At 36.4% G+C, this 24,733-nt stretch overlaps 1 protein-coding gene across 2 annotated transcripts in view; it reads right to left on the reverse strand.

Moving 5' to 3' along the window:
• LRCH2 (leucine rich repeats and calponin homology domain containing 2) overlaps window positions 1-24,733 on the reverse strand; it is a 53,440-nt gene that overhangs the window by 17,136 nt on the left and 11,571 nt on the right. Inside the window, exons 2-14 of one of the 2 annotated variants that reach the window (XM_055727362.1) lie at window positions 18,605-18,749; window positions 15,504-15,630; window positions 13,246-13,351; window positions 13,018-13,154; window positions 12,650-12,783; window positions 11,187-11,274; window positions 9,988-10,099; window positions 9,580-9,677; window positions 9,389-9,456; window positions 9,093-9,197; window positions 7,096-7,173; window positions 3,540-3,608; window positions 990-1,038 (exon numbers count right to left, since the gene is read on the reverse strand). In XM_055727362.1, coding sequence (XP_055583337.1) covers window positions 990-1,038; window positions 3,540-3,608; window positions 7,096-7,173; window positions 9,093-9,197; window positions 9,389-9,456; window positions 9,580-9,677; window positions 9,988-10,099; window positions 11,187-11,274; window positions 12,650-12,783; window positions 13,018-13,154; window positions 13,246-13,351; window positions 15,504-15,630; window positions 18,605-18,749 — 1,316 coding nt within the window. The remainder of the gene's footprint in view (window positions 1-989; window positions 1,039-3,539; window positions 3,609-7,095; window positions 7,174-9,092; window positions 9,198-9,388; window positions 9,457-9,579; window positions 9,678-9,987; window positions 10,100-11,186; window positions 11,275-12,649; window positions 12,784-13,017; window positions 13,155-13,245; window positions 13,352-15,503; window positions 15,631-18,604; window positions 18,750-24,733) is intronic. The other variant, XM_055727363.1, reaches the window with a different exon arrangement.

Raw genomic sequence — 24,733 nt, forward strand, 5'->3', positions numbered from 1 at the left:
TTAACAGTGATTCTGGTAGAAATCACTTCTTTCCTTTCAAACCCTAAACTCTATTTCATAGAAAAAAAAGCATCTATGAAGCAATCCTTAATAAAGTAACATCCTTTTCTGCACTACGCCTAATATCTGCAGGTATGTTAGGACGCCACCTAAGGCTGCTATAAATAACTTCAAAAAAAGAAGTGCTGTTAGCCACTAGCATATCTAATTTCTCAACTCAAATACTCACTGCACAGGAAAAGATTGGCTGCAACAAGACAATTTAAGTACTCGTCTGCTGTTCCTATCTAAAAGATTACAGACATCAACTAGCTGTAAAAGAAATCTCTCTTCCAAAGTATTGTATTGTGCAATGTATTCTGAAGAGACAGCTAAAGTAGATTTATTCTCAAAATAACAATGAATATGTATGAATGTCTAAACTGAAAGCAGACAATCTGAAGGGACCTTTTCATAAGGCTAAAACTGCATTTCCAACTATTTCTTCATATGAGAATACCAAGCCATTTAAAGCAATTGTAAATACCTAATGGATCAAAATCTAAAATAATAAAAAAGTAGTATCTACAGTTTCACTGCAATTTTATTGTGTTGTGCAAGCTTCTCAGTGAGGTATGGGGAAAGAAATGCCTACATAATTCAAATCATTTTGAAATTTTTACAAAAAGAACATTATGGTGAAGCGATAAAATTTACATGTAAAGAAATACTAAACCCAAGTAAGTAAAACTTCTGTGTCATTAGTTTCAGGATCTTAAAGCTTGTACCATATGCTCCTAAAACAAAAAGCCTCCATTACATACAAGTCAAATCACCTTGAAGCTTAAGATCTTCGGGTTTATGTTTTCCACCACAATTACATACATACAATAACTATGTGTATAAGAAACCATATGAATGTATAACAGTTTTCTGCCAGAAATACGAAACTCAACCAAACAAAAAATCATGCAGATATGAAGCCACCACGTACACATTTTTATATTTACCTGCCAGCTGTATGGAGACACCGGGGAATTCACTTCATCTGTTGAGACACTAAAAATTAAGATGAGAGGCATTATGAAATTTACTACTTTGTGTACTTCAAAACCTTGCAAGTTACTGTAAAAATATCAAAAAAGTGAACGCTTAAAACAGCAGCTTCCTTGTAGTGCTACAGTATTTTTTGGCTACCTCTATAAGGATGTCACAATGTGGCTAAAAATTATCCATGTGACTACAATATCAAATCATATTTCACTCTCCTTTACCATACGTGGACAGTAGGTCTTCCACACTACCATACTTTATTAAGATAAAGCTTTTTCTTAAGCATGTTGATCCTTAGAGATTGCTACTGCATTTACTTTGTTTTGTTTCTCAAAGCAACTAATGAAACATTTTATTCAAAGCTGACAGAAGATCCGTTTTTAAACTTTTGGAAGGCTGACATGCTTCCTTTCACTGTTAGCTCTTCTACAGCAAAGTAGAAGCTTAAACTAATAGGGAAAGGAAAAACATTTTAAGATGGAACAGTGAAACTGCAAAATCTCAAAAAATACATTCTGGAAGATGGACTGCCTGAGATGATTGAAAGTTATCTGGAAAAGAAAAATGTTTAGATTTAGTGTCACTTCAAATTTTTCTTTCTAAATCTTTCTGTTAAGTTCACTTCTATCATGTTACCAGCAACTACTTCATTCATATTCCGACAGCTGACTTGCAAGCTGTGCAGTATACCAAAAGGCTTACAGCTGGGGACTGAATGCAAGAAGAAACTAACATGAGCAATTATAATAAATCCTAAAGGAAAAGCAAATAGGCACTTAATTTCTGCTATTCCGTATTACTTTTCCTTTCTTTTTCTTTCAGTTTGCCTCAAACCAATCACACTACTTTTTAAAGCGGTTAGGCACAGAAAATTTGTCTGAATCATGTCCAATAGCTTGCCAAGCAATCCAGTTGAGAACTGCAGATACTGCTGCAATAAATAACTGAATTTTGCTGTTGATGTATATGTATCTATTAACTATGACATGTTCTATAAGTGTAAATTCTTCGGGGATATGACAGTCGTTTCTAATCTCCTTGTATGTTCCTTATGCTGTTGCGTGGTTTCAGTTTCTATGTATCAGTGCAATAAAACCACAAATAGCCTGCAACATCTACCTTACCTTGTGTGCACACCTCAAATTTAGAAGTGGGGGGTGGCTGGGGGTTTTTGAGGGGTGGGGTTTTTTGTTTGTTTTGGTTTTAAGTCTCAGAACTGTTTCCGTTTCATTAACGAATGGGGAGAAGTAAATTTAACCTTTTCTGGATTGCCCTGCGATATGAAGGCCTAATGCAGCGTACACTACAATAGGTGACAGCGCCTCCAAGAACAGACACTGTACGTTAAAAACCCAAGGACTAGAAAGTTCCAAATGCAAATGAGCAGTAGTTGTAGCATGGTTCATATGACCACAGGACACATGCACAATTAACTTTTTTAAACCACAGATACTAATAAGACAGAAGATAGCCTAAATAGGATGTATGGCATTGAAATATCTACACCGTGACCCTTTTCTCTTTGAGTAAATGTTTTCCTGATGTGTGCCTGAACCGTAGAGAGCTCTCTAGCAACACCAACAGCACTTACGGCTTTTTTCTCCAAGATTCACAGCCGAACTATGGCAGATACATACACAAGCAGGTAACAGGTTCTTTTGAAGGTGCAGATTTTAGAAGACTATGGAGCTAACAAAAATCACAAAAGCCACCATTCAAATTGAGTTCTTGTTAGGAAGCTGCCCGCAAGCTCGCTTTAGATTAAAAATTAAAATAGATTATTTCTTGACCAAAGTGATTAAAAGAACTGTTCCAGGATTCCTTAGGGAGGGAAGACTGAAAACTTGTAAGTTCTCTCTCACCCATGTAGTCAGAAATGGGAAGCTGTTGTTTCCCAATTTCCTAAAGAGAAGGTTCTGGGTATTTTCATTTGTTGTTGTTTGTGGTGGTTTTTTTTAATTCAAAAAGAAGAGCGTAAGACTACAGCTCCTGCGGACAACGGATTCCTCATTGATACATCCTCCACAAACAGGAAAGGTTTTGCAGGCTGTGTAGGCTAAACTCCCAGCAACACTTTTCCAGTAGCTCTTAAGAGCACAAAAGGACTGCCAGGGAGGAAAATTTAGATGCCTAAGCACAGCCCCAGTCCTATTTTATGTAGCACAGGATCCCACACATCTGCACAGGACTGTTACCTATGGCAGACATGACCTTCTGCACTGGAACCGGGTATCTAAAACATCACTGAATGGTCATCTTTGGGCACCTGAATTGCTGCCATCATCAGACCCACAAATTAGTTTCTTGATGACATCAACTTTCCTGAAAGCTCAAAAAGACAGGTATTTTTTTTAATCTGAAAGAAAGAAGCTAAAGAACAGATTATCTGTGCAGCTTCTATTTCATCTTGAGCTAAAAACTCTTGACAGAAGATGGCAGCAGCAACACAAAAAATATAAAAATCAAATTATAAATAAATTAAAAAACTGAACGCTGTGTATCAATACCATTTTTCCGATTCCATTGGCTGCTTTGGCCTGTTCCTTGTGCTTACTGAAACAGAATGATTAAGAAGCCTAGAAAGAAAAAAAAAAATATACGTATTTATTCAACAGTTTGGTAGTTAAACCTTTATTTTAGAATACATGTTACTTTCACTGCATAACATTTCCTGTAAATAAAATGTTTTAAACATTAAAGTGATATTTTCTGTAAAATTAAACATGTATGTGTGTATACATATGAAATCCAAGCCCAATCCTGCTTCCATTTAAATCAACAATATTGTTTCCAGCTCTTGTTCAAGTTCAGAACTTTAAAGAAGCAAAACCTGATACCTGAAACCAAAATGAAGTCTACTTTTAGTTTTCTCCCTAAATATATACTATTTCAACTGATCTCACACCTGTGTCAAGTTATGCTGCCCTCAACACAAAAGGTCCCACTGTTCATTAAAATTAGAAGACGGAGGATAGTCAGCCTAAAGCAGACAAGAAATGATACGCAGATTGAGCACAAGAAATCGGTAGGAGCAGGTAAGAAGGCCGCTGGTTAAGAAACACTGCAAGCACAAAAGAAATGTAGGGGGAAAAGGAGGGGCGGAAAATGGAGAAACACAGGCTAATAGCTAAATGAAGAGTCTAACGTAGAAATGAAGCAATGAAAATTCCATTTTTCTAAATGGTAAATAGTCAAAAAAGCCTAAACTTAAGGATTCAGAAATATTTTTTCACCTGGAACAAACACATACCATGCATGTGCACACAGGAAGAAGATACGAGCTTTTATGGATGTGTAAAGTGTTAACAAAACAGTAACGCTTTAAACATTTCCAAGCTGTGTCATGTTGAACAGTAACTTGAATGAATAATTCCAGTTTCTTGGAGGTAGTAATATTACACTTTGACGCTGACTTCATGTGCAGAACTGTGATCAAAGTGCATTTATGCTGAATTATACACAGAACTAGAATGTATTTAAGAATCTGAAAGAATTAGAACACCAACTATTCAATGGAAGAAAGTAACACAGTAGGCACCTTTTTATATTACGATTACATAGGGCAGTAAAACCATTAACCTAAAATGACTGATGACTTTTCAGACTTCTGATTACTGAGCTCAAAGGTATCACAATAATCTCATTTGTAGTTTCAGTCTTTCACTGTGTGAAACTCAATTCAATGAGATTATGAAAAGTTCAGGCCATTAACCAACAGAGTCTGCAGCATTCACAGTCTGCAGGATCTGCTCCCCTGTATTTTGTTTTCAGAAACTTAAGATTTTTTGAGTGTGAATTCCAGAATTAAACTATACTATAGCCAGAAAAAAGTTACAAAAAATTAATATTCAGAGCATAGGTTATCGAACCACAATATAAACATACTATTTTAGAGTCATTAATTTTTTAGAGAGAACTCCCATTTAAATGAGCCTTATGTCTTCAACTGAAAACAATAAGAAATTCAGAGAGACTTTGTAGCAAATTGTGACCATTACAATAGAATGAGCTTTCAAAAAAAAAAAAAAAATTTGAGTCACCAAACAGTTTAATGCAACACTTGCACCAAAACTGACACTCTCCACGTAAGTTCAATGATTGTATGTAACGCAGGCCACTTATTTTAAACTCACTATACGAAATACAAGAAAAAAATATCCAAGCTAATTCAAACACATATACACACGCACTTTACAGCTACCCTGTATCTATGAAACATGTATATAATTAATGTTTGAGTTTATAATAAAGTATATTATAAACAAAATATTTTTTTTTTTACTTTATAAAACTTCCTGTTTATAAAATGAAGAATATTGATGGGGAAGTAACAGTAAATTCAGTATCTGTCAGGTTAGCAGTTACTAGTCCAGTCAGAGAAATCTGAATTTTCTGTGAAAGGAACTTCAAAAAGGTTTTAGTTAAAGAAAATGGTGAAAAAATTTAATCTGAATTTCTAAATTGCAGACTGAAGAATTCATGGCAACATTATCTTTTCAGCCAGAAGGCTGGGGTGGGGAGGGGGGCCATAATTACTATAGTCATGTTAAGAACTGTCTTCTAGGAAATACAATGGAAAACTGAGTGTGCAAAATGAAAGTACAGGTAACTCACATTCAGAAGTCATGTTCTTTTCAGAATGGTGTCAATGGTGCAAACATTCACCAGCTGTTCCCATTCATACTACAACTCATTAAATCCAATTTGTTTTTTTATTAGATCCATCAATTATCAGGCCAATTACTTACTGATGGTCACACTGAATTGCTAAATAAGAACTTGCACAGGACACTTGTGTTAGTACCGCATTTAATTTTCTACTTAGGGTTCCTACTAACCACAGAAATTCTGTTTTACAGAGGTAGCATACAAGCCATTACCCTGAAACAGAGTTCTAAAATTCATACAAAATTTGAGATGTAAATACTCAACAGCACATACACCATGGCACATTTATATATATTTTAAACTTATTTTTCTAGTTTTGTATCCTGCAAGTGTAATACCTACTCCAAACTGCCAACTAGATGGGAAAGAAAGGCAATGGCAAGACCAACGATGATATTGTAAAAAAAAGTATTTAAAAAGTGGGTCTCTTCTCAGACATTTGTACTTTCATATTTTGAGCAAACACAACATCCTAACTAAGGGACACAAATGAAGCGAATGATAGTAATGCTATTTTAAGTTTAAACAACCTAGCACTACCTAGGGTCCATAAAGTATATCAAAACATTAGACATATTTTACAGAAAGGCAAAAAAATGATGGATTTTAAACTCATTCAGTAGCAGTGTACTGTCTTCACATATGGCACTGCTCTGTGATCACAGGCTGTGTTCTTAGGGATTTCCACAGTTTTAGGAATTTGCTATTGTGAGGTAAGAAGCCATACTTTCACGCAAACTGAAACCAGCTCATTTAGTACTAATGAAGATTATTTAATTTCAGCTGTACTACTTTCTTTTGAAAAAGACCAGGAATATCCGGAGTAAGTTACAGCATTTCAATTGATAAGGTAACACAAGTCTGAAATCACTTGGATTCATTGCCTACATGTCTGAGCACAGTCTACACAGCCCATTCCAGATTTGTTACCTGTGAGGTTTGTGTATCTGCAAATGCCTCCCTCACGGCTGCCAAATGCAAAAGAAATTGTCACTGGTCATGCTAATTTGAAAATTATCACTTTAAAACCAAGATATCTTAAATAAAACAAAACAAGTTTTAAAGGCCCACACTTTTGCCTGACGTTCTATACTTGAGGTACGATACATTAAAAACCAAAAACACTGCAGAGAAAGCATGTTAACGGTACAGGAAGTTATGCTTCCAGGTTTGGACTCAGTTAAATGTTCTTTGGCAAGCTGCCCAATTAAGTATTTTCCTTAAGTAGTATTTAATCTTACAGAGCAATAAACATACGGCAATCTACTTTTGATACCAAAGTATCCTAGGCTAATTGAGCCAATCCCTTTGTTTTTGTTTAGGAAATGGCCAAAACTGTGTTTTTTTGTCCACATTTTAACTTTGGAAATCTGAAGCTCTACAAACACTTTATACCTTGATGCACGTCCTGCCGCCCTTGTCCTCTGGAAGAGTTTTTCACTGAATGAAGTTCTATAGCTTAATGGCCTTCGTCTGTATTCATATTTCATGTACACCAAAGCCAAAGGTGGAAGAAGAAGCAGGACAGGTTGATGGGAGAGGACAGGGAATTCATTAGCATAGCAAGCAAAAAGAAAGAAGACTGCATAATATTTAAAAAAACTCACACTGAACAAACAGAAACATGATTAGTAAGAAATTATTTTGTGATGCTCACTTTTCTGATGATTGTTTAGACAGATTGAACATATTTTCCACAAATAAACACATAAATATCTTCACTACACCTCTAAATATTATTCTTACTGCTGTTTATGGCAAGAAAGTATAGATTCACAAAACTACGGATTGAAAATCAGGGCTAAATTTTATATCAGAGGTTTGTCCTCATGGACTTAAAGATACATAAGCAAGCTTTAAAATATAAATGTTAAACTAAGCAGTAAAACTTAACTAATAAGATTGTATATGTCTGAACAATTCAAGAGCAAAGCAGAACCATTAGCAAGATCACCGCAATAAGATATAACAACATATGACAAGTAAAATTCAAGTTGCAGTACTTCAGAAGAGGAGTGGCTTGGTATTTCAAATGATTAAATTACCAGGAAATACTAAAACTAATCAAACAAGACCCACAGGCAATATAAATAATTATCATATAAAAACCTAGTAAGAGAAAACCACTTATTCTCTATTTATTAATAAATTAATATGTGAAAAATTAGCATTCTTAAATGGTTTTGCAATACTTCTGCTAATAAGAACAGATTAGCATTAATATTTCAATCGTATTTTTCCCTTCTCTGTGAACAAACCATTCGTAAATACACTGCATAGAGTTATAAGGAAAACATATTTCATCTTTTCTGTGTGCACATACATACTACTGCTTTTATATTTAACTTATGTAAAACACTGAAGAATTTTTAAAGCTCTTTACAGTTTCAGGATCGATTTCTCTGAGGGCTTCACGTTTACTTCAACTATCAAAACAGCAGTGCAGAATGTCATTACACAAAAATTCAAAAGAAACAGTATTTAAGCTGGCATAAAGTTAAATCCATTACTATGGGATAATAAACAACAATAATGAACTATTACCAACTACAACTTTCACCTTTCAGGAAAGAGCTTACTCTCGCTGAAGTACCTCACTGGTTATTTGCCTACTTGGTAAAGGAACCAGAGAGAACACTGTTCCTACCTCAGCTTGTCTACACCCTGTGCAACTGCAGGTATTCGTTCTTACTCTTCATTTTACACGGTTGTTAACTTGTTCTATTACATTCCTTTAGTCTGCCGCTTGTTCTACAGCTACTTTTGAAGAATCATTCTGTTGTGATGCCAACATGAGACAGGCAGTTCGTCAGGATGAACTTACACTATTCAAATTATTTTTTTTTTATATATATATATAAAAATATGCTTTTTCGTTTGACAGAATAACGTTTGAAGAATTTTTCTCTTTGGTTCATAGGAAATTTGTATCTCGCATCAGACAATGGAGGAAGTACCACTTAAATTACCTTGTTTACCAGTAAAATACGACTGGTTTATTAAAATACAAACTATATGCAGGGCCCGCAACTCCTACAAACCAAGACAAATTAATTTTAACATGTTAAAAATAACCTACCTAACTAAGAATAGTTAATGCTCATGTAAGTATGCTGCTTTGGAAAAAACAAAAAAGTACAAAGAAGTTAACATACTTCAAACAAGGAAATCAAGAGACTTTCACATTCATCTCTTCCTCTCCATAGGAGTGTATCACCACTTCTCTAGACAGCAATTTTATGAAAAGAGACAGGACAGGTTTCTTTGAAGTCTGTCACTAACTGTTTAACATCTGGACAAAACTGTTCTTAAAATAAGGTGTCAAGAGCTTTTGGGTATAAGGCAGGTTAAAGAATCAACTTGTAACAAAAGTTATCTTAATATTGTAATACCTGTGTTTTTGTTCTTGCTGTAGTAACTGAGCTGCTATTTTTCTCAAGTCAGTCACTTCTTTGAGTTCATCATCGTCTTCAGCAAGCAGCTGCTCTTTCTGACATCTTAAAAATCAAAAATTTGTGACTTCAGTTAAGCAAGACGCAGCAATGAGTATATTAATGCACAATAACTAAGTGCTTCCTATAAGCTTATTTTCCGTCCAAGAGTGAGCACTGTGTTCAATATGAAAAGAAAATCATCATCACCCCCCACTGTCCGTAAAATCTTCCCCAAAAAAAAGCTCAAGATTTACCTTTTTTCATCTCCCCAGTCCTCATTTTGTTCTATTTTCTGGGATTTCTCAGGATGTTTTCCCCGTTCCTTACACAGAATGAAAAAATAAACTTAAGCTTCAACTACAAAAAAAAAACACAAACCAAACCCAAGCCTGCTGAACAGGTTGGGGTTTGTTGGTTTTTTTGGTTTTTTTTCAAACTATGCTACCTTGATATAAGACAGCAACGGTCCAATCTGTACCTCTCCTTGCTCAGGAACAGCTCCCTCTTCTGCATTCGGATCAATGTAATCATACACCTCCTGGTCTAGTGAGGATTGATGAAGAATGGAAAAGATGGTATTAAACAGTTCTCTCAAACAAATGTTTTTCCTGAGAGAGATAAGCACTTGTCAAAAATGTTAAGATAAAGATAAAACAACGAAATCATGTCTCCCTGAGCCAGAAATAATCTTTATTCTTTCTTTCTGGCCTTATCTATTTACACTGCTTTCTGAAATGATGAAAATACAATCAATGCCAATATGTGATCATAACATTTTGTACAATTTTCTTATGTTAGATTACCTAAGCAAAAGTATTTGTTACCTAAAATGACAGATGCACAACAGTATTACCTTTCTGTGGATCGAGTTTACTTCCCATTACATGATTGTCATTCCTCAATGTCTGTTCCCTTGTTGATTCTGATATCTGGGAGTGAAGGCTGATTGTATCATCATCAGACGGCTGCAAGGACAGTCACATTTAATAGAGAACTTGCATATCAATTACAGTATTGGATGATTTGCTAAGAACTTACAAATTATAGTGCAACGGACCCTATTACGAGAAACGGCTCCCAAGACAGAAAATATCAAGGCAGATGGGGGTTCTCTGTGGCTGGGGGAGCTTTCTGGGGAGTTGGGAAGAGTGTTTAAAAGAGTCACAGTTTAAGAAGTGACAGACAACTGGTCAGTATATAGTACTGAAATACAGTATTTCGTTCAAAGAGGTTGAGTCCAGCATCAGTCAGTGAACCAAGAAAATCATAATTAGGTACTTTCTTATCTAAAGCCTCCAAGTACTTTGACCCTTGTTAGACCTAGGGGGTGGCAGAGTTAGGAAGGGACGTGGGCAGTGGGAGGGAATCACAGCTTTACTTCTAATAATTTGGAATTTTCTTAGACAACCTAACTAGCAATACTTCTTGTTCTACAGTTTCCCCAATAACAGTCACTCGGCATCTGTAATAGTTCTAAGTTTCAAAAATCTTTTGTTCTACACTATTCTGTTTTGACATCACTGTTGGTAACTACAGCTCCTTAATCTAGATTTCTACAAATACACAGGTAACTTGTAGGGATTTTTGTTCACCACTTTAAGCCTAGCAGGTTATCCAGAAGTTTATTACAATTTAAACAATGGTGAGGATTACTAATGTATACAACACAAGTTTCATCCAAATAAACTTTCATTTTCTTCAGTACATTCATTTCATTAATAATAAAATAAAGTTTCAAATAAGTTTTGTCATTTGTGTAGAAAATGATTATGCACTTCACACATTAAAAAACCCAAACAGTTCCTCGGGTCAGAATTCAGTTCTAAAATGTATGAAATTTGGATTGGAATGAACCTTAACCAGAAAAGTCAAAGCAATATGTAAATTATTTGTGTCTGACACTGGCAGTTCAATGGTTTAAACTCAACTATACAGATATTCAAAGAATATTAAACACAACTTAAGTTAAGTATTATCTCAAATGATACAAAACAAAGGGAAAAAATTCTACAGTACAGAAATTACAGAAATTTAGCAGTGAAAAATACTCACTTCTGTTGTGGACAACCTTTTATCTCCATTATCACTTCCAATGCCAGAGTCTGGTCCATGGTTTTTATTGGGATAGAAGTCCTCCATGCTACGTTAAGGAAAAACAATACACAAAGTGCCACACAGGAATGAAGGGAATAGTAGTTTCACTTTTCTAAATGAAAATAAACATCTTTTTAAAAATACGTTCTCTATACTTATCAGCAGTTGCCAATACAGAATTTCTGCACAGTACCCCATGTGCTGAGGACAAATGCTTAATTTGCTACAGCAGTTGTTAAAAAAAGAGCACCAAAGCACAGTTAAAACGGACACAATTGATTATGGTTCTCCCTCTGTATCCATGCAATTCTAGAATTGTTCTATTTCATTAAAAAATACAGTCTTCAAAAAAGCAGGCTTCCTCTGAAATACGGCAACTTGAATTCTATTGCAGACAGGGTTTTCTAATAGTAGTAAACAGACATTCCCTAATAAACTGTCGTATCATAATGGTTTAACTCTGCCTGAGTACCTACGATGTATTCCCTCCAAATTTATGCCTTTCCAACACATAAAATTGGCAGCATCAGCAGGATGTGTTTTCCAGCTGTGCACTGGAGCTTGGTTTAAATCACAAGATTATCCAGGAAAGTTTAACTAAACAAGTCCACACTGCTACAAGTACGACGTACAGCGTTAATACCCAAGACCTTGCTAATTTGCAGGACATTTTATTTTTAGGCCTTAAGTTCAGCAGAGGCTTTTGGGGAGCAGCTGTGGACCATAGTTTTTAGGAACGTTTCGAAGTGATCTACAGACACTCTAGACTAACTCCCTATGACAGCGTTGCCCAAGACCATGGACTGAATCTGATAGTTCAGACTGTTCTGTGTAAGCTTTATTTATAATTTTCATCTCTCGTTCCGGCTTGAACACAGAAAGGCACAAGTCACATTTTAAGAAAATACGTGAAAAACAGTATGTTCATATGGTTTCCAACGGCAAGCCAACTGACAACAAAAAAACACAAAAGTTCTCCCATTTAATTACTCAAGAGGTACTCAATACGGAAGTCCAACTAATTAATAAAAAAAAAAAGTCCATGGTATTTCACTAATGTTTAAGTTATTTTCCCTTAATGGGAGGTAGACTTTTCATCTAACAGACTAACTCCATAGTCAGGATATTTGTGAGAACTTCTTGTCTACTGTGTTGATGCATCCATTTGAGAAATAAATAGGTAAGATTTCCAATAAATAAATTTAAAATATATCTTTGCTCTGATTTGCAAAACTTTAACAAGTACAATGGAAATTTTTCATAGCAACTCAGATAAGCCAATTAAGCTTCTAGTAACAATCTTAGAAAATAAATACTATGACTCCTAAGCAAAGCACTGAAATTACAGCTATGATCTGTAATAAACAGATCATTTCATAGCAAATGCTCTAGTAAAATAAAGCAAAACACTCACTACTAACCTGTCTGTGAGTGGCTGGGAGGGGATTCGTTTACCTAATGATGGAAGATCCAAAGAATCCGGTTTTTTATCTATTCTGAGGCACGCCTGAATGCTGAGGAATTTAAATATATGTACTTTACCCTTTAAACAAATCTGTTGGGAAACAAACGAACAACAAAAAAAATATTTTAATTACATAGCATGTCTTTTGAAAATGCACCCCAAATAATACTTTCTACACTGAGTTCACTGAGTTCATACCCACAATTTTCCATTAGGAGAAATACAGCTAAAAAAAATGAAAACCTGAATGGTATAACTTAGAACGGCTTCTTCTTTCTTAAGATCCTAATGCAAATTTCTGAACTAGAATGCTTTAATACTAACCTGTGCTGGTGGTATCTGCATTGGATTGTTATCCAAAACTATAACTTGTAAGTGACGTAACTTTCTGTAACAAATTGGAATTTCTGTAATTTTATTACAAGAAAAATCCAGCTTTACCAAGGGAAGGTCTCCTAATTCTGCATTGGGGGAAACAAAAGAAGAATCAGATACCTTCTTAACACTTCACCTAATTTACCTACATCAAAGAAATGAGGACTGGTAGCTTACCATCTGGCAACATACGGAGATTATTTCTTCTTATGTTTAATTCTCTAAGGGACTGCAATTTTCCTATCTGCTGGGGAAGAACCTGAAGTTCATTGCAGCTAATATCCTAAGAAAGATAAAATTCATAAATTAACATCTTAAATAAATTTAAGATCTGTAAATAAATTTAAGATACTGTAACACAGGAAAAAGCTATCAAAACTACTATAAAACATACTATTAAAAAAATACTATCTTTCTTGTTTTCTCCACAAAGGGAAGAAATGCTATAACAGATCTCAGTGTTCCTTCAGTATTTAGTGATTCATGTTTCAAAAATGAATTTCAGAACTTAATTCAAAGAGTTTAAACAATAAACGATGAAAGACAGGTTTTGAGATTGAAACTGTAGCCCAAGAACCAGGAGTTCCTGGTACAGTTCCCATACCAGTTAAAAGCTCCTTGTGCTACTTGCTGGCAAATTATTTGCCTTCTGCTCCTGCTACAAAAATTCATCTTTCTTAAAAAAAACCCAAACACAACACCAAAACAAAAAACCCCACCACCTTGAATGAACCCATGCAACTACAGATTTACACAGAGCAATAGCAGGATCACCAGCTTCTTGGATACAAGCACTAGAGGGTGACAAAGCCACACCAAGTGAACGCAAAGTACAGTGATTTCTGCCACTACTTTAACATTTATTTATGTAATCCAGACTGGGTCAACAATCACATTGATGTAAGACTGTTTCTAGCCTTTTTTATTTCAGATTCAACAAAACTGACTTCAGAAACTAGTTTGCTAGACTAGGCAACAATGACAGATACCAATCTGTTGAAAAACTGGAAGCTGATTTTAAAGGCAAGTCGAGTCAGTAACTAGAAGCCAGGCTTTAACCAGACAAACCCTTCTCCACTACGCACTTCCAGACCTTCGGCTTAGGCACTGTTCACGTGCTTTTAGCAACCACTATCGCTGCACACAGTTATATGTCTCAGAAAATACAGGCAGCTCGGGACCAACTGTTGTGTATCTATTGCAAGTTCTACTCTATCCACATCACCAAATTTAAGATGGAATTCCCTTCCTAAAAGCATCTTTCTAGTGCATGGCTTAGTTGTGAACTTTTTCTTTTTAATGTATGTATATATTATTTATGTTCTAAACAGGTGTAACACAAGTACTGAAATGAAACTCACTAGTATCTCCTTAACCTGTGTCTTCAAACAGGCATTCTAGGTTGGACGATTTTGAAAACTAAGCCAAAAATACCACAATTGCAATTCTTGAAAACATTTACTTTCCGTAAACAATAGGAGTGATCCCACCTTGAAATCCTACGACACTGAAGTGAGCATAAAGAATTCCTCACCGAAGAGTGAAGGACACTAGAAAAGCCTCACAAGCATTCAGAATATCTCATATTACTTCTAAGTTAAAACAGAATGTTGATTTATAGCTCAGAAATTAGGTCATGTTAGAAGAAATCCCCCAGGCATGCACAGCTACTCTAGTAACGGTAAGAACTGCTTGCAAGGATGAAAGAAATCATACGTAGTGGAGAGAGAAAAAGAAAAAAACCACCTAGTCCAAGCGCTAGATCGGTGAATAATTGTGCATAGTTCTCCAAAACACATAAGCTTCACACAGAGTAATGGTCAGAAAAGCCCAGAATATTAAGAAATAGAGAGAACGTAATGGATGACAAAACACAAAACATCAGTATGCCACAGGACAAACAGATGCTGCACAGACACCTAAACTGTGACTATCACACATCCTTCTATTCACCTCAATCAAAACAGAGGAATAGTAGAAATGGTAGAAAAAGAATAAAAACCAACACAGAAGGCTACAACAATGACTGAATGGCATAACTTCTGTAAGCGCACAGAATACAGGGGGATGAACTCTTCAGCTGGAAAGAGATTCCTGACAATATGTAAGAAAAATTAACAGAATTATGGTTACTGTAAAGAAGGTAAACTGAAAAATTCACCATCTTTAACAACACACAAGCAAGGGACTCAATCTGAAGAGCATTTTTATTTCCAAACCCTTAAGATTTAGTTAACCCAATATAGTGATTTAACCCCATTTTTATAACTCTATATTACACCTGTAATTTCAGCTCAAACACTAAAAAAAGCAGTAAACAAATTTACATTTTCTAGGTCTGTATTTTTTAAATTACTAGTTTATATTTTTATTATACTGTAAATAAACTGCTCAAACTAATTTTACTTAGTACAATGGTTCACAATTGTACTTACCAACTCCATTAGATCTCTCAACTTTCCAATTTCTTCTGGAATGGAGACCAGCTTATTATTACTGACAACCAGAACTTTAAGTGGAAGATCAAACAGGTATTTTGGCAACGTTGATAAAAGATTTCGACTTGAAAGAAAGAAAAATGAACAAGCAAGGCTAGATTATAATCTTTAAGCCTGACCGGGAGTCCAAGATGCACATTGTACAACTTCTCTCCTATTCCAGAGGACATTCTCCACCTATTACAATTTCATCTAAATTTAAGCTACAATCTCCATAATTAATTCTTTATCAGATAAAGCCTCTCTTAGATATGTGAATTTTAGGTCCCTATCTAGCTTGATGAAATGAGTATGCACTATAACTAAATCTAACACTAAAACATACAGAGCTATCTGTTAAAAGAAATAGTTTGATGTTTGCTTTTATCTTGCTTTCCAATACCTTCAGAAGGACCATTTGATCTGACAACCTACCATTATAAAGTGCATGTTCTCAGCAAACCACAACATTATACAAGGCCATTGCTTCTCATACCATGTGGTCATGTCACTCCTGAGCCATCATAAAAAGCCCTTAACATCTATTTATTACTTTGCTGAACAACAGTCTGGACAGTAAACTTTAAAATTTATTTCTTTTGTGTGTATCATTTTCCAACTACACGCGCATATGTCTGCTTTATACACAAGTAATACACTGTTACTGACAATTTTGATTAAAATACATATTGGAAAAACTACCAACTGCAGACTGCCACTACCAGAAATACACAGAATTTTCCTAATAAGGTACTTGTACATTCAAAAAAAGCCATTGAAAAACCAACTTCTTCAGCTATGGTATGAAATAATTCCTTTTATACACAACAGTGAAAAAAAAAAATCAGTAATTGCTGTTGCTTTAAGTAGAACTGTGTAGAGGTCAGTTCTATTTTGGGAGGAAAAAAAAAAAAAAACCAACAACAACACCCACAAACTTAAGTGTTGACATTTGTGTTACACTATATTAAGACAAACCCAGAAGTTATACTATTAAAACAGAGCACTATTTCCATATTTTTAAAAAAAACCACCAAAATATTTTACATTAATTTTCTCAATTACTCCAGTTTACAGAGCTGCAAAATCAACAAAAATTTATGTCCCTGCAAGGGTTTCACCTTCCAAGTAGTACTGCAATTTTAACGCCATAAAATGAAAGTAATCTTCTATCAGTCTGTTAATTCTAAGTGAATACAAGTTTTGGATGTAGCTATACAGTAAATCTCTTTTTGTTTTGTATTTCAGGCACATATGACAGGCTTTTTTTATTGTAGAGCACGAGATGCAAAAACATCATGTGCAAGTAAACTTTTAAAATTGATTACAAAAACATGACAATGAAACAGTCATTCTCCACAGCCTTAATTTCCTCTGGTCTTTTGCTTGAGGTGGGTGGTTTTTTTGTTTGTTTTAAAAAAAGCTGCCTACTTCACAATGAATTGCACAATACATTTCTTCAGTCATCTGAATCCAGAATTAGAATTTGAGATCATCTGGTTTTCTTCTGTAACAACATACTGAAACTAGTAAGCCTGGATTTTAGTCTTTTTAACTACTATAGTCTGCTGTATTGGCTCTGACTAAGCCCCCTAGCAGCCCCCATGGTGCTGTGCTTGTGGTGCTGGTGACACACCGGGGCTTTGGCTAAGCTGAGCAGTGCCCGCACAGCACCAGGGCTGCTCTCCAACCTCCCCCCACCCCTCAGCAGCAGGCTGGGGGTGGGCAAGGTCTTGGGAGGGACGCAGCCAGGACAGCTGACCCAAATGGACCAAAGGGATACTCCATGCCATATGATGTCTGCTCGGCAAGGAAGGCTAAGAGAAAGGAGGAAGGAATGGGTATGTGTTATTTACTGCGTTTGTCTTCTGGAGCAACCGCTACAGATAATGAAGCTCTGCTTCATTATATGGTCAAACATCACCTGCTGATGGGAAGCAGAGAATAACACATTCTGTTTTGCTCTGCTTCCACAAGCATGACTTTTCCTATTGCTTCATTAAACTGCCTTTATCTTGACACACACGCACCCCTCACCCAGGTTGGTTTTTTCCACCTTACATTCTCCCCCCTATTCTGCTGAGGAGGGGAGTGACAGAGCAGCTTGGTGGGCACCTGGGGTCCAGCCAAGGACACCCCACCACATCCACATAGTCATGCGTTGTGAAAACAGTCCTCAGACATTAGCACAGAAATGAAGACAGAGCACAGTATGGTAAATGATGATTATAAGAGTTGGTAAATGGTGATTGGGAGAGTCAACTCTCAAAATAAACTTGTACATCCAGTTAGAACTACAGGTTATTTTATTCTGTGTGAAGAATTGCATTCAGCACCTCAATTACGATCAAAACAGAAATGAGCTGTTGCAGGACTTTTTTTTTTATTTATTACTTTCTTCTTTCCCAAGGATCAATTTGCAATTTTTTTCAAAACAAATTCTGGAATCATATCTCACATGTTAAATACCTCTTAGCTGAGAAGACTGTTTTGAACTTGATGTAGTCAAGATCAGAAACAAGGAATATTGTTGAAAACAGGGTCTCTGCTCTTTTTGGGAGGGTTCTTCCAGATTCCCTCTCCTTTCAGAGCTCATATTAATCTTCTGCTCTTCCAAGAAGATCCAAAGATATGTTTTCCAAGTTTAAGAACAGCAATACAGCGACGGACATAAATATCATGCAAAATAACAGCCATCTGGCCAGAGTAATCTACTCTGAAGAGTCACAATTTTTAAATTTTTTTTCTTTTTACAGTTTCTAAACATTATGTGTCTGCACAACACACAACATTAAAACCAAAGAAAAAAGTCTGTAAACTCACCTTATCCTCAGCTACCATGGTTTACTGACTGAGATTTCATAATGCAGTCAATTCCTTCCCACAAAGGAAGGAAAAACTGCTGCCTGAAACACCAAGGATAATACAAACAAACAACAGAATTTTACTTATCTGGGCAAAAATGAGGGCAGAAGGGCACTCAATGACATGATGAGTAGAATCCCTTCTCTCCAATGAGTTAAGTTACATAAAGACCAAAAATAACAAGCATTACTCACCTAATGTTAAGGTACGTAAGCATTTGCAGGTTTTTAATAGATTCTGGAATGGATTTGATACAGTTGTGATACAAATTCAAAGTTTCCAGTGGTGCAAACAGCCAGACATCAGGAGGAATTTCAGTAAATCTGTTCTTTGAAAGATCTAGAAGCAAAAGAAAAAAAACCTTAATTTTTAGTCAAAAATTTCCCTGCAGTAGGAGAAGATAGAAGTACCCACTGTTCCTGTCATGCTCCTAAAAATTAAGGTGTTGCAAGAAGTGTAAAATAATTCAGTTTTACCAGATGCTGCTGAATAGAATACACAAAACCCCTTAAAATATTGAAAGATTATTGTTTGATATGCAATTACAACAATAGAAAAGTGACAGGAATTCAAAAATAGATAGCCCACTACACAACTAAGAACATTTTTAAATGCAACTGAATACCAATTATGATTTTCCTTCCTCTGTCAGTCTTTGTTCCGTCCAACTGTTGGGTTTTTTCCTCCAATTCTAGGCACAACAGTAAATCAAGGTACAAACCCAGTAAACATTACTTTTCCTGTTTGACAGCTACATTAGAATCTAACCTTATTGTACAAAATATCTGCAATGCTAAAGCCAAGTTTGCAAAACACCTTACATATTTATTTTGCTTAAGAAATACAATTCCCATCTAAAAAACTATTCTTTCTTGCAAGCACAGTAACTGAGACATTCTCCAGTTACACATGTGTAACAGCTAAAAAGAGACTGAAGTCACAAAGACCAGTGCCAAAAACATTTAGCTATAAAAATAGGCTAGGCAAAATTGCAACCTTAAGAGCAGTAAGGAGGTATCTTTGACAATGGAAACATAATACTTGAACTAGAGTTATTTCAACAATGCATGACTTCATTTTACAAATCTGCATGCAGAAGATACGAAAAACCAGATCACTACAAAAACGCATACCATCTCCAACTACATGAAACCTTTAAAAGGTCCAGAAAATTCAAGTGGGATGTGACCCAAGAATTGGAATTTCCAAGAATGGAAATTATCAGTTAACTACTAAAACCTGTCTTGTAAGAAGTCCATGAAACTATCTTTGAAGAAAGAGATATTTACTTGAGAATATCTGTCTACCTTTTTGAAAGTGACTCTTATTCCCAACCCAAGATATTTCAAAAGGATGTGGTTTCTCAGAAATGCTGAACAAACTCTTTTAACAAAGAAGCAGTACAGATCCCTTGCTATTTCAGGCTTTAGTTCTCTGTTTTTAACACTTGCATAAAATAACTGTGTTTCTGCTTAGCTCCTATCACATTACTGCTGGAACAAACATTATGTTTGTTCTACACTGGACTGAAAAAAGTAGACTAGAAAGTAGCTGGAAAAGTGGCTCAAAGAGGAGGGCTCAACAGTCTGAAGTATGACAGGTATGAGTGGCATTTTTCAGGGCAAACGTTTGAATCTGAGTCATTTAGTATCTCCAACAACCTGGAAAACAGGATAGAACGTGCCCTCAGGACGTGCACGGACAACAAACACCAAACTGCAGGGAGTGAAGAGGCAACGAACATGCTGGAGGGATGTGATGCCAGCCAGAGTGACCTCAGCTGGCAGAAGTTCCATCCAGTTTAATAAAGGGAAACACAGAAAGTTGCACCTGTGGCAGAGTAACTCCTCGCACTAGTGTGGATGGAGGACAAAAGGGCAGAAGACAGCTTTGCAAACAAAACATGGTGCTGGTACACAACTGGCCAGGCTGAATGCAAGGCACCAGTGTGCCTAGCAGGGGGGAAGGCCATCCACACAATGTCCTGCAGATGCCCATCAAATAAAATGGACTAGTACAATGAAACGTCACCTTCCAGCGGCATTATTTTTGGAAGCAACCTCAACTTTGCTTCTGAAGTCTAGAATACGTGACATTTGTGAGCTAACTGGCTGTCACTCCATCATTCCATCATTTTTAAGAAATATTCTCAAGCTGAAGTATCACAAAGCCTTCCTTCAGACCAGGGCATTCACTGCCATGCAGAATTCTGCAAACTCCATCCTCAAGTGGCAGAAAGAGAAAGATCTAGGCTGCAGGACTGGCATTCTTAACGAACTGAATGAAAAATGGAATAAAGTTAATTAAAACTAAACATTCCAACTGAAGTTAAAAAACATTATTAAAAAAATAGCATAGCTTGAGAAAGTTTTCACAATAGGTGAGGTCTGTTTTCAACCACATCAACTTTCAAAACATTATAGAAAAATGGCAGCTTTCACATGAAAGAATTTTCTGCAAAACCCTTTTTAGGTTAAACAAAGGTTCTCTGGGCTGGTTTCGGCTGGGATAGAGTTACTGTTCTTCACTATAGCTAGTACGGGGCTATGTTTCGGATCTGTGCTAAACACGTGTTCATAACTGAGAGATGTTTTCATTATTGCCAAGCAGTGCTCACACAGAGCCAAGGGCTCTTCTGCTCATGCCACCCCACCAGCGAGCAGGCTGGGGGGCACGAGGAGCTGGGAGGGGACACAGCTGGGACAGCTGTCCCCAGCTGACCCAAGGGATGTCCCACACCATATGACATCACGCTCAGCATATAAAGCTGGGGCAAGAAGGAAGAAGGGGGGGATGGGATGTTCAGAATTACAGCGCTTGTTCTTCCCAGGTAGCCACTACATGTGACGGAGCCCTGCTCTCCCGGAGATGGCTGGACACCTGCCTGCCGATGGGGACTGGTGAGAGAATTCCTTGTTCTGCCTTGCTTGCGTGGGTGGCCCTTGCTCTACTTATTAAACTGTCTTTAACTCTAAACCCACAAGTTTTCTCACTTCTACTCTTTTGATTCTCTCCCCCATTCCAATGCAGGGGGAGTGACCAAGTGGCTGTGTGGTGCCTAGCTGCCAGCTGGGGTTAAACCATGACACACTTATTCTAATACTCAGCAGAATGGCACAACTACGTGCAGAAAATGCACACAGAAAAAAAGATGCATAGTTGTATTGCCAGCACACTTCTACAACCTCCACCACGTGAGAGAGTCTTTGATACAAACCCATTCTGAAGAAATCGGCTCTAAGGCTCTTCCCGATTTTATCAGCAGCTGGAAAGATTAACTGAAGGCTGGTACAAATATCTAGTCCACAAAATACAAATGACAAACCCATCCTACTGCCACTGATCCAAAGAGCAGTACTGTAGGTTATATCTGAGCTGGAAAATTCCAGAGTACCATGAAAATTCTGCCACTACATGTGCATCCAGCCAGATGTCTACCATAGGTCTTGGAAAGAAAAAGGCTAAAAGCCAGCTTTACTGGTTTTTCTGCAGAAATAAAACTCAAGAGGTGGGCCAGACCACAACTACAGGATGCACCAACTCTATGCCCTGGACAAATGTAGTATACAACAGGCAATATAAAATATTGTAGTTTCTAGCCTGGCCTGACAAAAATGACATTAGCACAGCCTGGTTGAAGTCACTTAGTGTAGCCTTGTACAAAACCCATACAATTTCACATTACAAGAAAATATACAAATACTGTGAAATTAGTATACATTGCTGTTGAAAACACTTCCCTGAAAATAATGCCCCAAGACACTGTGGGGCAAGGATTCCACTACTCCATTATGAAACCTGAAAGTCCTCTTAAAATAGGAAATTATACCCATTATCTGTCAATAACAAAACAAAAAAAGGTACATAATGAGCTGGAAGATAGTATGACATCTCTTTCAAGCAACCTGCCATTCATTCAATGCAAAACAGCATTAGAATAGCTCCAGGGGTTCAGATCTTTCGAAAGAGAAAGATCCGAGTGTATACAGTTTTCCATTTATCAAGTATACTTACAGCTTTTTAAAAATAAGTAATTCTATTCTGTATCCAAACTGAAAAGTTATTTATACCTGTTTTCACAATGAGCAAAAAATGTGTGAGTTCATCTATTATACTAAATAAAATGTGAATGTGAAGCTTATGCAATTTAGGCACCTTTTGAAGACTAATAACATATGACAGAGAAAACAGCATAAGAAAAAAACAAGGAAACTTCCAGAATGGAGTGTTTCTCTACAAACAAGACAGGCTTAAGCTCAATGAAAATGGAAGCACACTGCTGGCACTTGAAATGAGAATGGTTTTGTAAGGGTTAATAGACTGAAGAAGCAAGGGAAGCTGCTAAATGCAGAACCACAGATGATTTAAGATGACAACTCCTCCAGAAGTGAGATTATAGGGATTCTTTGCCTAACCAGTTTAGACTGGAAAACTCTAAATTGGGGTTACGTGAAGACTAAATAGAAGACACAATCCATAACTGCTCACGAATCACAGAGTATTTCAATTCATTGTCTCTGCAGAAACAATAAAAGTGAGAAGTACACCATTGCTAAGGTTAAATTTAAAAGGGGAACTAGAAAAATATGGAGAAGTTCATTGGAGCTTGGTTTCCTTTGAACAGGAAAAGTCTTTACTGACTGTGAGACAATAATTAAAAGACAATATATTTAAAGTTCAAAAGGAAAGAATTTTAGGAAATCAGAGTTTGAAGGGGAAGCTATAAGTAGTAAGTAAGAAAGTATCTTGTACAAGTTTAAGCCACAATCAAAAGGTAAAACAAAAAGCTCAAGCTGTCAGGTTAGAGCAGCGTGCAATAAGGTAGTCAAATAGCATTAACATCATGTTTGCCCCGTTTTCACATTTTTCCCTAAGCATTCACTACTGCTTACTATCAGAGGCATGCTGCTACAACAGACTGGCCTTTTATTTGATCCAGTACAGTCATTTTCATATTCACACTTTGTATGCACTACATGCTGAATTTGAAATACAGGCTTAGTTGGGAAATTTACACTTGGACCTCATCTTTACATCGTAACATTTTTCATAAAAATACACTGATCCATGACATTGATGTGTTGGGGGTTTGTTTGCTCCAAGTGTTCCAAAATTGTATTTAGAAACTAGATCAAAAAAACCAACAACCCACACACACCCCCACAAAACCCAGGTCTGGTCCCCTAATTTGTATTACATACAGATATTCCTAGCCAGTTTTTCTAGTAATGCTTTAGCCAAGCCTAGGCCAAAAAACATTAAGCACAACAGTAACTAGATAATTAGTCCTACAGAAGTCAATGAATGTATAAAACTAAGTGTTCAGACCTGATCCCAAAGATAACACTTTTAGCCAACCTAAACACAAATCTGAGATCAACACACAGAACATGGGTAAAATTTATTAGTCTGTCAGATGCAAGATCATGCTGGAGAAGAAGGAAAAAAAAAGACGTCCCAGAAACTGCAAAAACACCTGCATATGGTAATTCTAGGAAGCAGAAGTCTTCCATATCCAGAAAACACTCAATCCCCTTATAATTCAAATCCTGTGATTGTTACACTTTACATTGAACAATAACAGCAATAAAAATCCACCTCAGTTTAATTATATTTCACACAGTAATTATTAATTCACTTGACAGGCCAATGGTACTGAAGAAATACAGGCAGGCAAATGTTCCTTCTTTAGTGTAATGCTCCAAAACCATCTTATGACCACACCTCCTACCAACTGTTCTTCTGTTACACAAATATTCCATCTTTCTGTTTCTCACATCTCAAACAGAAAGCCAAGTGTCCCTCCTTCAGCAAGGTCCTATAAAGAGAAAATTATCCAATTTGCATTTGATATGATGGAGTACCAAGAATGATATCAGCAACACAGACAAGACTAAGGCCTTCCTAGTGTGTCACCTTCACTCACAATTAAGGACATCAGACTTCAAACATCTTTAACTTCACGATCAACCATGGTAAATAACGGCCATCATTCACACCACAGCATTCAAGTAACAGGAGGCAGAATATAAAATCTAAGAGACTAAGTTCTGTTGCACAAAGATATTCCAGATGCTGAAATGTCAAAATAATTCAAAAGAATCAGCCAGTAAATGTATGCATTTCCTTATCTCCCTAAGGAGGAGGAAGGGAAGTTAAATCCAACCTGCGAAGCATTTAAGATTAACCATAAAGCAAAGATGAATGCATGAAATAATTAAACTTGTCTCGAAAAACAAGCTAAAAACCTAAGTCAAGACTACAGAAGTCTAATACTTTAAGCTCCTATGAACACGAGTTGTCCACCTTCTACCAGGAACGGA

Source organism: Falco cherrug, chromosome 15 (genome assembly GCF_023634085.1).
Source record: "Falco cherrug isolate bFalChe1 chromosome 15, bFalChe1.pri, whole genome shotgun sequence".
In the NCBI taxonomy this organism is placed as follows: Eukaryota; Metazoa; Chordata; class Aves; order Falconiformes; family Falconidae; genus Falco; species Falco cherrug.